The following is a 15554-nucleotide window of genomic DNA, read 5'->3' as shown; positions in this document are numbered from 1 at the left end:
AATTCATCTTTCAAATACAGTGCAATTGGGATACTTTTGTATCACCCTAGACCTACACTCAAAGGATTTTTGGTTAGTTTTAAATGTGCCTAAAGACATGCTGGTGGCAACAGTAACATTTTTACAACTTTTGCTGTATTTTTATTTAGCTCTCTATCATGTTTACCGTGTTTGGCTACTAACTGTGGCTAGTATCTTAACATGGCCATGCCACAAGGTTTTTCGCTTGTTCTTTGACCATTTTGTTCTTTGGCCTTCTTCCTGCCTTTCCAGGAATTTCCTTTTTTGGTCATGCCTGGGAAAGCAGTGTTTTCTGCGTGCTAGTGCAGGTCATGTGTTGGAAGCAAGGAAGTGGGCTTGGACTGTCTAGTAGACCACTGCTTGGGTGTGTGTGTGTGGGGGGGGAGAGAGCATCCATTGGTTGGTCTGAGTTTCTGTGCTCACCTGGACCTTAGGATAAGAAGAGGAGTCATGAAGCCATTCCCCAGAGATCTAAAGAGGAGCCAAGTAGCCTGCGTAGCTGTGCAGATGAAGGAAGACCCTTGAACCCATCCTGAAGAGGCCTGTCTGGCCACTGAACTTAGAAGACCCTTGTTGGTGCTTTGACCTCTTAAATTAGTGGGAACAACCAGGCTTGAAGTCTTCTTGGTGCCCTGCAGTTTGGAGTCTTCAGAAGCATTCCGGGGCCATCCATTGACCAGCTCCAATTTGGGCAGTTAAAAGCATTGCTGTTCTGCGTTTTGACTCAGAACGTCTGGGGTCTTCAGCTATTCCTGCAATTAGCCTTCCTGCGATATCTGAGCGTCCCAGCTCCAGTGGGTCTCAAGGTATAATGCTTTCTTCAACTGTGACATCTGTGATGCCTGCTGTCTCCGTGCATTGGTGGCAATCGCTGAAACTGTCTTTCCTGCATCAAGTTGAGGATCCTGAAGAGTCCTGCATCAGTGTCTGCTGCATTGTTTCACGAGAAAAGGTTGCACACAGCTCGTGTACCCTAATTGAACTTTTCTTGCACCTGCAGCTCCTGTGCTTATTCGACCAGAACCAACAGCAGGAAAACCTAACTCTGGCAACCCTACTTTGACCTGCCAAGTCTAGGGGAAAATCAGAGTATCAGTTGTGAGTAGTAACAATACTTACTGATGCCCCATCTCCAACCTTTAAACATTTGTGAAGAACTTTGATTTGTTTTACCATCCTTTGGCTTTGCCAATACTTGTTGCAAAAGCCCGCCAAAAGCTAGAAAAGCATTTTACTCAACATTAAACGCCTTGGACAATCTTTTGGAACAATCTTCACATCCACAGGACCCTTTCCGTAACTTTTTCCCAACTCCTAAAACTATTGGAAGCTGCTCTATCTCAACTGAACTGGACTCCGGTCCCTGAGGGCGTTCAATCTACAACGTGCTGAGACCATGACAATGATGAAAGGTGCTATACAAAAGCCCATTACCATACATAAGATAACATGACATTGGCTCACGGCCAAGCCTTTATAGTGGAAGCTTATTGCAGTTACTCTAAGGCCCCTGTGGAATTCTGCTAATTCTGTTTTGAAGTAAACTGCATTGAACATTGTCAACCATTAGATGTAATAGAACTGGAGACATTCAGTTGTGTGTCCTGTCATGGGCAGAGGTAGCGGTTGGCTTTCGATTTCTCTGTTTTTCCTGGAGAAAGAGGGTTTAATTCTGTATACTGTTGGGTTTAGCCCTCAATGAAGAAGAACAACATTTACAAGCCAAAATCCAAGAGACTGAATCAAACATACCCAATCAAGATAGACCTAAAACCGTTATCCAATGATAACCCTTTCCATATTTGTAAATTAGAAATCAATAGATTCACATGGGTTATGAATAATGTCGCATTTTTTTTCTTCTCAACTTGAACAAATGGGAAAGAATGTGTGCCTTTTGCAGTTTGACATTTTCAAACACACGCCAAACATGGGCGGCTCAAAAGATACACAATCCCCATGGAGATGCTTTGCAACTAAAATACAACATATGAGATTCATATTTATAACATGTGGAATCTATAAAACATACGGTTACACTACTTGAAGACGGGATATACATTTGATCTAGACGTCCCAATTTCCAGACTGTAAACAGTCACTGTCAGCCATCAATAAATACACATATCAACCCATATAAGGGGAGTGCAGTGTGGTGTCACGTGCCCTGTTAGTTCCGGGTCACGTGACACGCCGGAAATAAAGGTATCACCGGAACTGGCGTTAGAATTCCAGTCTAGGTTTATGCACCTAACCCTGTGGCCGTGTCTTTAATGCCTGCGACCCTGCTGCACTGCGCGCCTACGCTGGCCTACCAAGGCCCACTCCTGGGGGTCGGGCACGCTTGCCCCACAACGATCCCACACCACACTGGCGACGAGGCCACGAAACGACCCACGCAAGACCGCGCCTCCTCCCGTCGTGCAGAGCCACGTGGTCCAACGGACTCCTGCTCGCCCTGCACTGCACGCTGCTGCAGTGCGGAACATTCCGTGAGGCCGAATCAAAGAGACAGCGTCGCATCCGCGTCCAGCACGTGGACAACAGCACGCCCTCCCATCACTGGAGCAGAACAGAGTGGCGTGAAGGCTGCATCATCAAGGCGGGCCGCGTGCAACACGCGCACCAGCGACATCAGCCACAGCAACGCTCCACTCACGTGTGCCACCCGGAGCTGCCTTCCACTCGCTGGGCTGCATGAAAACAGGTACCGCCCCGCTGAAACGTTCGAGGGAGCCCTCATCAAGGTCGCGTATCATACGCGTACGCGCCACAAACGGAACCACGTGTAATACGCGCATCGTCCGCACCCCTCAGCCCACGTGGGTGCACTGCTGCAGATACGCTAACAGGCCTTCTCACCCAAACGTTCTCCAACACCATCGCTGGGGGGGGGGAGAAAAAGAGGAAACAATACTAACCAACGTTTACCCAAACCTCCAGGGCAAACAGTGAGAGAGAAAAAAAAACACCCGCCTTTCCCACGACGTGGAAAGGCCCAAATAACCTGTGTCGACACAAAGAGTGGGAGAACACTGGTAGGTGTGAGCCAATAACATAACCACCATCATAGAAAGGGCACGCCACTGCGCAGAGGACCGTTGCACAACATGTCCAGCTCGGAGACCAGCCCTGCAAGGGCCAGCACGAGTTTTTCCGCCAGAAAGAGCCTCACCACGGACCACCCAGACCCAGCGCTGACCGCGCTAATGCCGCCATTTGACCCATTCACCACGGGGGCAGCCATCAGATGGGAAATCTGGCTGCAACAGTTCGAAATGCACCTCGATGCCAGAGACATCACTATAGCAAAAAAGAAGCGTACCTTTCTTCTGCTCAACGTTGGGGCTGCCACCCTACGCCTATTCAACGCTACCCCAGACCGGGGAGATCACAACAACTAGGACGCAGCCAAAGCTGTACTCACGAACATGTTTAGGCCAGATCTCAACCCAGACTATGAACGTTTTCACTTCTGCATGGCCAGGCAGCGTGAGAAAGAAACTGTAGACAAATTTCATGCTCGCCTTCCCGAGATGGCATTTGGCTGTGAATTCCCAGACGAAGAATTCGCAATCCGCCTCCAAATAATTAATGGCATATCCTCAGAAAAGCTAAGAAGGGCTATAATCTCGGAGAGGAACATGCGCCTGTCCCGCATCCTAGAAATGGCGCGCCTCCGTGAGCAGACAGAAGACCAAGTCGCAGTGATCGAGGCAGCAATCCAAAGACTGCCGCTTGATAACCCCAAGCCAACAGAGGACGTCGCGGCCATATCCAAACACCAGAACACTCGCACGAAATATGGCCAGAAAGCACACACGCCGCAAGAAGGAAGTAAAGATTGCAAATGGTGCGGCGGGCCATGGCACAAATGAGAATCCTGCCCGGCATGGGGGTCCACGTGCAGAAAATGCAACCGTCTCAATCATTATGCTGCAGTCTGCCTGAACCCGCCAAACCGAAACGACAAGGAGACTCCCTCCCGACCGGCCCAAGAGCGCCGGAAGAAGTTTGCACCAAGAGAGTCTTCATACCAACATAACCGGAAAAGAAAAGCCATAGCCGTTGACCATTCGCAAAGATCCCCGGACACGAGCGATAGCGACGACAGCGACGACAGTGCATCCCCTGAGAGAAAAGAGAGACGGAAGAAAAGGAACAATAGGATACACCGAATACACCTCATATCTGCTGTCAAACCACACCGATCACGACAAAGGAAGAGGCCGTCATGCACAGTCCTTTCCAACGGGGAGCCACTGAAAGTAGTCATTGACACTGGGGCAACAGTGAACGTAATGCCAGCAACAGCATTCAGCAAACTTCACCCGAAGCCCACACTCCACAAGAAGAAGGTCCGACTGTACGCATACGGGTGCAAGAAACCCCTACCCGTGAAAGGATCCTTCAAATCTGATTTTGCACACAAAAACACTAATTGCCGGGCGCGCATCTATGTCGTAGATGCCGGCTGTGAGACACTACTCAGCTGCCGGACAGCGGAAAAACTAAAACTGATCCATTTCGCATTCGACCATCAACACAACGAACTTGATGACTTATTACAACAACACAAGAAGCTATTCCAAGGCATAGGGTGCCTAAAAGATCGAACCATCAAGCTGCATATAGACCCCACCATAGAGCCGAAGGCCGTACAACACCGACGGATACCATTCCACCTGAGAGAGGCAGTGGAGAAGGAACTGGCCAAACTCGAAGAGGCAGGAATAATAGAAAAAACATAAGGACCGACCCTGTGGGTGTCACCCATGGTAGTGGCCCAGAAACCCAAGCAACCTAACGCGGTAAGAATCTGTATAGACATGAGACTTCCTAATGCAGCGATTGGAAGAGAACGCCACATAACCCCAACGATAGATGAGCTCATTGTAGACCTCACAGGAGCCACTATATTCAGTAAATTTGACCTCAGATCACCAGCTCAGATTAGCCAGAGAATCCAGATACATCACCACATTCTCCTCTCACCTCAGCCTAATGAGGTACAAGCGGCTTAACTTCGGGATATCGTCAGCCGCAGAGGTATTCCAACACGAAACTCGCAGGGTCATCACGGGCCTAGACGGCACCACAAACATCAGCGACGACATTCTTGTGTACGCATCAGACGAAAGGGAGCACCACAAACGCTTAGCAGCAGTCTTAGACAGATTAGAAGCAGCAGGTCTAACACTAAATGCAGAAAAGTGTGAGTTCGCGAAGGAGGAACTGTGTTTCTTCGGATACATTCTCAGCGCCAAAGGGGTATCCCCTGACCCGTCCAAAGTCAACGACATAAAGAACACAAAAGCACCCCAGTCTGCCACGGAGTTGAGAAGTTTTATGGGAATGGCGACATACTGTGCGCGATTCATTCCAGACCTTGCTAACATTGCAAGCCCACTCCGAGAGCTGACCAAGAAGGACCAAAAATGGAAGTGGACGGCGACCCACCAACAGGCATTCCAGCAAATTAAGGACACACTGTCAGCATCAACAACCATGGCATTTTTCAACGTAGAAAGGCACACTGAACTCCTCGTGGATGCCAGCCCGGTCGGCCTAGGGGCAGTACTGACCCAAACAGACAACGAAGGAAATGTGTTCCCCATCGCATTCGCCAGCCGAGCACTCACCAAACCTGAACAGAACTATGCGCACATAGAGAAAGAAGCCCTGGCTATACTCTGGGGATGCCGTCTTTTCAAGGTATACCTGCTAGGTAAGCAAGCGAAGGTCTTCTCGGATCACAAGCCCCTGATCCCGATATTCCGAGGGTCTGCTCCTCACCCACCAGCACGCATTGAGAATGGATGCTGCAGCTGCAGCCCTATAACATAGAAGTTGACTATCGCCCAGGGACAGATAACCCAGCTGATTACTTGTCCCATCACCCAAGGCCTGCCACGGAAGGAGAGCAACGCCATGCAAAAGCAACCAATGAACATGTATGTCACGTGATTGCATGCACCCGACCAAGAGCTTTAACACTACAGGAAGTAGCGTGTGAGACAGAAGCAGACTCCATCCTGCAACACACCACCGCTGCCATCCAGTCAGGAAACTGGAAGAACTACCTCATGTCCATAGCCCAACGCACCACATCAGCTCAGGCAAAACTCTGAGCACTATTTGGAATCCGACATGAACTCTCTGTCGCCCCCGAGGGAGTGCTCCTAAAAGGCCACTGCATCGTGCTACCGGCGTCGCTTGAGGAAAGAGCCCTCTGGTTGGCCCACAGCGGACACCAGGGCATCGTCAAAACAACGGCATACCTCAAGTCCAGAATGTGGATGCCCAGCATACAACAAAGAGTAGTTGAACTAGTGGAATCCTGCGCAGCCTGCCAAGCCTCCAGGAGACCTGAAAACCCAGAGCCTATTAGCAGCGCTCCAAGAAGTAACAAGCGGTGGGATGCAGTTAGCATGGATCACTGCACAATCGCCGGCGAAGGATACCTACTCGTGGTGATCGACGAGTTCAGCAGATATCCTGAAGTAGAACACGTGGCGTCCACTAACACAGAGACTACAATCCTCACGCTAGAAAATATTTTCCCGACGCATGGAATCCCGAGAAAGGTGAAGAGCGACAACGGCCCATCATTCACCAGCCAAGAACTGCGCGAATTCTTTAAGGACATCAACGTTAAGCATCAGAAAATCTCCCCAAGATGGCCCCAAGCGAATGGCGACGCAGAAAGATTCATGGGGTCACTCAATAAGGTCATTCGAATCGCCAAAGAGAAAGGACACCCATGGCTGAAGGCCGTATATCGATTCCTAAGAACGCACAGGCAAACCCCACACTCATCCACCGGCATCAGCCCTGCGGCCCTCATGTTCGGAGTACCCATACAGGCAGAACTTCCGATACACCCTCATTCGGTAGCTCCCGAACTGGACATCCCAGCCATAGATGCCATGCGAACGAGGTGGAACAAACAAGAAAGCATTGCCAGGCGAGCCCGTCACAGAGATCTAACACCGGGTGATACAGCTATTGTCAAAAACAGAGCAACACCCAAAAAGATGTCCCTCAATTTTGAGCTCCAACCATGGACAGTCAGCACAACGAACCACAGCATGGTCACTGCTACCCGAGGGAGTTAAACCGTGACAAGAAACGTGTCACACTTCCAAAGAGTACCATCCGAACTATGGGAAGGGCACCCAGGGTCCCCGAGAAGAGAAACGATGGCGACACGACACACACGCCCTGAGACCAGGCGTCGCCCAGAGCCCCTGCCACGCCAGGAGTCTCCGAAACACCACACCAGCACAACGACCAGACTAAACTCATGAGCCCAAGAGCGGACGCGCCTGAGAGAAGCAGCACCCGATACCTGTTGAGAGAAAAGCCCAGACCATCATCCTGTCTCCAAGGATACGTAGTAGACGGAGTGTACCTACAGAAAACCCCGCCGAGATGAACTCTAAAGAAACGAGACATCTGAATGTGTTAATGTCCAGTTATCATTGTTGATATTAGATAATAGTGCAAACACTTCCAAGTTGGGGAGGAATGTGGTGTCACGTGCCCAGTTAGTTCCGGGTCACGTGACACGCCGGAAATAAAGGTATCACCGGAACTGGCGTTAGAACGCCAGTCTGGGTTTATGCACCTAACCCTGTGGTCGTGTCTTTCGGTCGGGTTGTACTATAGCCTTAGCAAGCCTAATTAGACATTACCAACCAGTTATGCCCCCCCACGCCCCTTCAAAAGAATTAACGCTGTATCACAGAAAGAACACACAGAGGGTCATGTTCTAATGGGTGGTGTGGGAATCGAAGGTGTGCACGCAAGGCATAGTGATTTTACACCTCCCTTAGCTGCTGCAGCCCATTTGTGTCTGCTTCAGAGGAAGAGAAGCGACATTAAGTGGAGTTTACATTTCTGCTGTGCTATCTTGACCTTGACTGAGATTTTCATGCAGTTCTAAAGTGGATGAATTCCTATGTAATGCACATCTATTCAGCCCCTGCTACAAAGTAGGCAGGTTCCATAAGAATCCATTGGTAAATGCTACCTGTATTTTTCACAAGTCACAGGGTACAACTGAAGAGTCAATACAATCACACCAGGTGTTGCACTTCAGTGTTCCACTCTGCCGTGCAAAAGTTGAAAATTGCATGCAGGGGACCCACCAGCACGCAAGTGATAATGCTTGTGGTTCTCTAATCGCAAAACACATTTCTTTTGAAATGACCATGAAAGTGTTTATTTCATTAACAAACAAGCTAGCTTGCTACCATGAAAAATGATGGTGGGCCTGTGAAGAGGGCCTGCTTTCCATTCCGAAGAAACTATGAGAGTAAGTGGAGAAGCAGTTGGCAGGTGCGGAGTGGGAGAAAATGTAGGCACCTTCGCAGCATTGCCTTTTGCAGGCAGGAGGCAGGAAGTGAGAGGCAGGAGACTAGTGGGGTTTAGTGTAAAAGCAGCCAACTGGCAAAATGAGTTTGTGTAGTTAGGTCCTATGCAACACATTGGAGGAGACAGATTAGCTCTGTGCTAAGCCCTGGATGCTAGTGATGATTATAAAATGGGAATTAGAGAGATGACTATTACCCAAAAATATCAACATGACCTAGAACAACGTGTTGTACATAACAGTTGATATTTTAGTACACATTTATACATGCACATACTTTTGTGAAATCCTGCATTTACACTATTAGAAAAGTCATGAAAATTGATGCTTCCCCACAGGAAGTAAACAGAAGATTTTGTGGGAATGACTGTAGCGTGTTCCTAACTTCAGCCTTATTACATTTAAAGTGCTCTCAAATGGTGCTATTCAACTAGCTAATTCCGAATTAAAAGACCCAAAGGCTCACTGCCTGATTCACCCCACATGATATGTATGTTTTTTTTCTGGCAACGACTGTATGTTAACCAATGTAACACTTGTCCTAGACATTAGAATACAGCCTGCGGTCAAGCTGCAAAGGAGCTTTCCCCTTTTGTAATGGCTTGGCTGGTGAAGAACGATGGTCTGGAGGGTTTCCCAGAGCAATGCCAGACGTGAGGATTAATTACAAGCCTTCCAGCCATCACCTCTTTTGTTTTGTTTAAGGCACCCCGAGTGGGACGAGTATGCCCAGACGTGGGTCCCGTGCCTGCTGGGCTTAGAGATCCAAGCTACTCCTCACTGATGAGGCCCAACAAGGCTGAAACATGTTTGGGGATGCTTGTGGTCTCGTGCAGAAGGGATGGGACCAAGCAGTTTGGGCTGGACCGCCCTTTTAGGGGTTCGGCCAAGCCTGATTTGCATTTGGTCTTTCCCCTTTTGAAATAGCTTGGCAAATGAAGGACGATGGTCTGGAGGGATTCCCAGAGCAATGGCAGAAGTTAGCATTAATTTAAAACCTTCCAGCCAGCCCCTCTTTTTTTTAGCAAAGAGGTATTTATGCACATAACAACTATCCACACTGAGCCCTGAGCCCTACAATGGACGTCATTTGGGGGTCACCAGGGGTTGTCATCATATTAAATATAAATACAATGAACAAGCACCCAGTTGAGGTGTGAAACGCGTCATCTTCCTTGGTTTTCTCCCTCGTGGTCACTGGAAATGCTTTGAATACATTATATATTGAGTCCTGTGTTTAATAACTCATTGCAGCCGAGTGCGATCCTGGCACGTTTGTGCCCTTTTCTGGTGTTTTCTCCTTCTTATCTCTCTCTTTCTCTCTATCTATATATATATATATATATATATATATATATATATATATATATATATATATATATATATATATATATGTTTGCTGTGTGTTCTTTGCCTACTATTTTTAACCATCTATTGAACTCGTTTTTCTGTTACTTGGATTCGAGTTTGCTACTTTGTTTATTGGGACCTGCAGACCTCATGCTTGGAGTGTGGTTTTTTCCTTCCTCCATGTCTTAACGATATATATATATACATATTTATATATATATATATATATATAGAGAGAGAGAGAGAGAGAGAGAGAGTGAGAGAGAGAGAGAGAGAGATATGCATAATTCAATTCAACAACAAACCGAACAAACCGCAGTTGCAGCGAGCAGCACTCCCATGTTTTGGCTTGTTATGATTTCAGAGAGTCACAGCATCCATTTCTTTCAAATATCAAACTTTATTGTTCCAAAACAAAATGTGTTAACATTGCAGCTAAACCCTGGCCTTTGGCTTTGGCCACTGTACATGTTGCCCCAAAAGGTTTCTTCACACCCACTAGCCATGGCCTTCGTCCATGACCACTGTACATGTTGCACCAATAGGTTTCTTTGGGTCCCACTAGCCATGGCCTTCAGCTGTGGCGACTGTACATGTTGCAACAATAAGTTTCATTGGGACCCACTAGATCTCCTCAGTGATGTCAAGTATGATGTAATTATTTATGTATGTCAGCAGAAAGAAGTAGTTCTCCCAGCACACCATTTTATAGTAAACTAAAATAGTCTTGAGACAATCAGTGAATTCTTTAGACAGTAAAGGTGCAGGGGAAAAAATACAATCCTGGCACAGATATTATATATCGGATATTGAAGAATAAAGTATCCTATTGTGGGGGATACTCCCATCCCCTGCACACTATCAAAGGCTGAAATTGCCATTTATAATAGAACTGTTAAGTATTTGAAACCTTTTTAAGAGAAAATGTGATAAACAAAGAAAACGTTGTGGATTTTTAAATACGCTTTGTCATATCCATGATGAGAAATTTGGAAGAATAAGAGTTGATTCTCTTTGTTATCCAATAATTATGAATAATCAGTATTCAACAAGGTAGTTTGTTCAGGTGAATGTAATCCAGAGCTCAACGCGTTTCTGGATGTACCAATCGCTTCATCAGGAGCATCATTTTCGAGTCTATTAAACAAAAATTATATCAATATTTCAGAAAAAGTAAATGTATATTTCATGATTTAGTTAAAAAAAAACTAGTATGGCCCTTTAATTTAATCTAACATTTCCAAAGGGAGACATTGAAAGTCTTCTAGTCTTCTCATAATAATGACAGAGAATCTCAAATCGAAATATAGGTGACAATTTTCTGAATATGTTTTGATGTCTCTTTCTCAATAGGAAGTCAATGGTTTCTGTAATGTGATATATGGCATACATGAGATCAGGAAATTGTACGGGATTGGTGATATTCAGAGGTAAAATACATCAATATCAGCTTACGTCGCCCAATATGGGTGGTGGAAAACATGGCAAGTTTCAAAGCAGAACAGTGTATTTTGGACAATCTACAATAAAAGAGATGCAGTTCTAGCAATATTATTCTAAATTATAAGGAGGATGATGAAAAAGATACATATCTCAGATGTGGTTACCTGTGTGAGTTGTAGATGTTCCTAAATAGGATTCATCGCTTTAATGGTCTGCTGTGAATAGCACGAATTGTGTGGCAACTAAGATGGCCACCATATGTATAATCACATATTGTGATGTATCGCGTGATGACATCAGAGTGACATCATCAACCTTTGGTTTGTTTGGTAAAAATGAATGTCCAATGGTGATATTATAATGGTGATATATAATTGTTTACTACATCCTAATTTCACCATTTTAATTCCATTTTGAAAAACCCCCATAGCTGTTCATTTTGAGCCCCACTAGCCATGGACTCAGCCATGGCCACTTTACATGTTGCAGCAATTGATTTCTTTGGGGCCCACTAGTGATGGACTTCGTCCGTGGCCAATTTACATGTTGCACCAATACATTTCTTAAAGTAACCCCATTTCCTTTTTTAACTCTATTCCCATACCCACGTTTATCAGCAGCAGTGAACTACTCTTCAGTCCCCTCACAGGCACTCACCAAGTAACCCCTCCTCTTGCCATGCTCCCCTCGGGTACATTTCCCCTCCCTAGCCCTCTCCTGTTACCCCTTATCACTGTTTGTTTCATGTGACGCACTTTCATTTTCAATCACGTCTCCTATTGTAGCTGCGGTTGTCCTGCAGGATGTCCACGCTCCAACCACAAAATTGTGAAAACGTTTGAACTCTAACTCAGTCCCTAGACCCCCTGCCAACTCCCCAATCTCACAAGATGTCCTCTTCTCCCTCTTCATCTGTAGCCTGATGCCTTTTCATCCTTTTTCCTCCTCCAAATAGCATAACCCTGGAATAACCGCGGTATTCACTTGCATCAAGTAAAAGAAGACATTGCAGCTTTGTCATTTCTGGAAAGCCTTGCTGAGTCCTTGTGGGACACTTGTATAGCTATAATTTCGGGATAAGTGGGTACCCCCTTCTTCAAATATTTTAACAACTACTGGACGGTATAACCTCAGATCCCTTCCAGAAATCGAATCAATGCTTCAGCAGTGTCCACTTTCCATATTGCACCATTTGGTTTCTTAAAGTAACCCACTAGCCATAGCCTTCGGCCATACCTATTACGCCCTATTCAATGTTTTTGTTATTTTTTTAACTCTCTTTTTTTAACCTTTTTTCCCAAACAACAGTTATGGGAGTAGCAATGTACTACAGATAAAGACGGTTATCCATAAATTGAATGGCTAATGGCTCCCAACGAAACCTGTTGGGGCAACATGTCAAGAGGACCTGGTGAAGTGCTGTGGCCACTGGCTATGGCTTAAGGTCATCATTATTGTGCTCAAAAGAAACCTAGTAGTGTGGCCATGGCCGAAGTCCATGGCTAGTGAGTCCGTTTAGGAATTCTGTTGGAGCAATATGTAGAGTGGCCGTGGCTGAAGGCCGGGGCCAATGGTCATTGGCAAAGACCATTACTAGTGAGCAGGAATGAAAGGTAGTGTTTTACAAGATAGAGTGGGCACAGCCAAAGACTATGCTCACTGGCCAGGGCTGAAGGCCCCGGCTAGTGGTCCCGAAAGACATGCCCATAAAAAAAACAATGGTACAACAAAACCCTTGAAAATATTAGTCAGGGGCAGTTAAGTTGCACAGATTTAACACAACAAAACTCTTTAAATTCAACAAATGTGGGAAATCATGATCAGTGGAAACTCAACGCGTTCCTGTTGCAAAGCCCATGAGCACATACGTTCACGATGACATACAAAATGACCTTATGTGGGACATGACATTATGGGGGACATCAATGGGAGCTCAGCGAGTTAAGCTGGTCATGACTTCCCACATCCATTGAATTTCAAAGGTTGTGGTGTGTTAAATCTGCACTACTTAACTGCACCTTAATTAAAGGTTTCTCAGTGAATATATATATTCAAGATAGAAGATAGAAGATAGATAAATAAATGCATAACTAAATAAATGCATACAATAAGTAGCCTTCCTTTAATTTTAAGTCTCCTTTCACAAATGATTCTGCCATAGCATATGATTTCCCTATGATCAACTCTTTAAAAGAAATGTATACTTGTAAATGTGAACCAACAAATCTGAGTTCATTGTTCAAATATTTTAATTTTTACAGCTGCAAGATGACCATGAAATTACAGTACAGCTGAAGATCCAGGCCCTGCTGTATCCGGCACTGCAGTCCATTGATATGGACACTCCTTCCTATCGAGAGAATGCATACATGCCTCTTCTTAAAAAGAGACTCATGGTAACATTCTGGAGTGAATACTTTACCACTGACAAGTCTTTGAATGACGCCATGAGCACTAACACCCATATTACTTTGGAATCCAGCCATTTGATTAAATTTGCTAATTGGAGCATGTTGTTACCCAAAGAATTTAAAAAGGATCATGTATATCGCAAGCCGCAACATGGAACATCACATTTTGTGAACAAATTTCCAGGGATTCTAGATCCAAGAGCAGCACCTCTTCTGGCTGACGATGACAAGCTAAGAAATCTACCCCGGTCTTATCTGGTTACATGCATGCATGACGTCTTAAGAGATGATGGTGTTATGTATGCCGCAAGACTCAAGAAGGCAGGAGTACACATAGTGCATGACCACTATGATGATGCATTTCATGGTGCCCTCTTCTTCACTGAATGGCCATTAAACCTATCTATAGGCCATAGAATGGTCAATAGATATATTGACTGGCTGGATGAGAACCTATAATCAAAGTGTGAACATCACTCACTTCTTCTCTGAAATGTAATATAATACCCATGCCATGCTGTAAAAATTAAATCAATGCTCTTGCTAATTCATTAACAATTGGGTCAGTGAACAAATATATAATGGGCACGAATGGGAGACAACAATATACCTAATTTGAAAACCTTCCAAATTCACTTAAACCACACACATATTATGTGGATAAGTACATTTGATTTATGAAACTATCACTGGCATAATGTTCACATATAAGAAATGCAAAGAAATCTGATTCTATTGTCAGCCATTTGCAGATTTAGAATCAAATGTGAAAATTAAATTAATTGTCAGTATTATGGATTTTGCAGTATTATGGATAGTAGTATCATCTATCGTGTATATTTTGGAAATGTACATCATGATTGGGTACTGAATTATTGATCTTTTAAAAGGGCAAACATATTCAAACCATATGTCATGTTACCACAATAAAAATAAATTGAAGTCCGTTTTTACAAATGCTGCAAGGGTCATGGCTTTGAGTCACTATTGATTACATCTAATGTAATGTGCGGTGAACATTTCAATTCACAAGATTACTTTAAATTAAATCTTTGATTTATTGTATTTGTTCATTAATAATATTGGGTACCTTCATAGAAATTATAGATTGTTGATTACTGGTGCAGTTCAAGGTAAACCCTAGGCTTTAAAAATATTGATATTTTGGTCTCATGTTCTTTAATGTTCTTGCAATAGACAGAATCCGTGGAACAGTTATTGCAAGTTTCTAATTATTCAAAATAATTTTTGTATTTAATATTCCTTATTGGTTTTGACTCACTGGGGCTGATTTTATTTGTGAGGAGATATTGCACAGAGAGGACTGCTTAAGTGTAGATTTACATCTAAGCAGTCTTCTTCATACAATATTGATGGTTTTTCTGTTGAGGTGTAAAAAGTTAATGGAAATCCAGGCAGTCCATAGTTATTGCGTAAGTTTAAATGTAAACATAACATTATATGTTCTGCCTGCCATATCCATGCATGCTGGTAAGCACCTACATGGATTCCTACTGAATCAGTTTAAGGCTTACAATATTCCTTCAAGTAGAAATCTTAGAGGTTGAAAGGTAGATCATCACAATATTGATAAAGGGCTGAGGAGACTCTAAATTTAAATATGTTAGAACACTGGCATCTTAAAATAACCGACCTTTAAGAAGGATTATTAGAACATAAGCCTCCTTTCTGCCTTTAATATTCTTTTGAGAAGGATTTACAGGCTGAAAAGTAGTTAATCAAACTAATAATAAAGATCTGAAAGCCTCACAATTTAAATACATTAGAACACAGTCGACTTTATCTAAATATAGCAATGCACACCTTTTGAATAAGGAAATCAGTTGCCAACAAGAAATGATTCAGCACAAACTAGTAATCTAGTGACATACAGAACCAAAGAATTCTGCTGTTTTCATTAATTTGAAACCATAAAATCATAGCCGATAACG

The 15554-nt window shown here is 44.4% G+C and overlaps 1 protein-coding gene across 1 annotated transcript in view; it reads left to right on the top strand.

Annotated features, from left to right (window-relative positions):
- Positions 1 to 14562, top strand: part of LOC138491709 (arylacetamide deacetylase-like) — a 411585-nt gene extending 397023 nt beyond the window's left edge. Inside the window, exon 5 of the mRNA XM_069618391.1 lies at positions 13453 to 14562. Coding sequence (XP_069474492.1) covers positions 13453 to 14061 — 609 coding nt within the window. The 3' untranslated portion in view covers positions 14062 to 14562. The remainder of the gene's footprint in view (positions 1 to 13452) is intronic.
- The last annotated feature ends 992 nt before the right edge of the window (positions 14563 to 15554 follow it).

This window comes from Ambystoma mexicanum, chromosome 10 (genome assembly GCF_040938575.1).
Source record: "Ambystoma mexicanum isolate Mex_15411 chromosome 10, UKY_AmexF1_1, whole genome shotgun sequence".
NCBI classification, from domain to species: domain Eukaryota; kingdom Metazoa; phylum Chordata; class Amphibia; order Caudata; family Ambystomatidae; genus Ambystoma; species Ambystoma mexicanum.
Note: the sequence above shows the minus strand (reverse complement) of the source record. Positions and strands in the feature narration are given on the sequence as shown.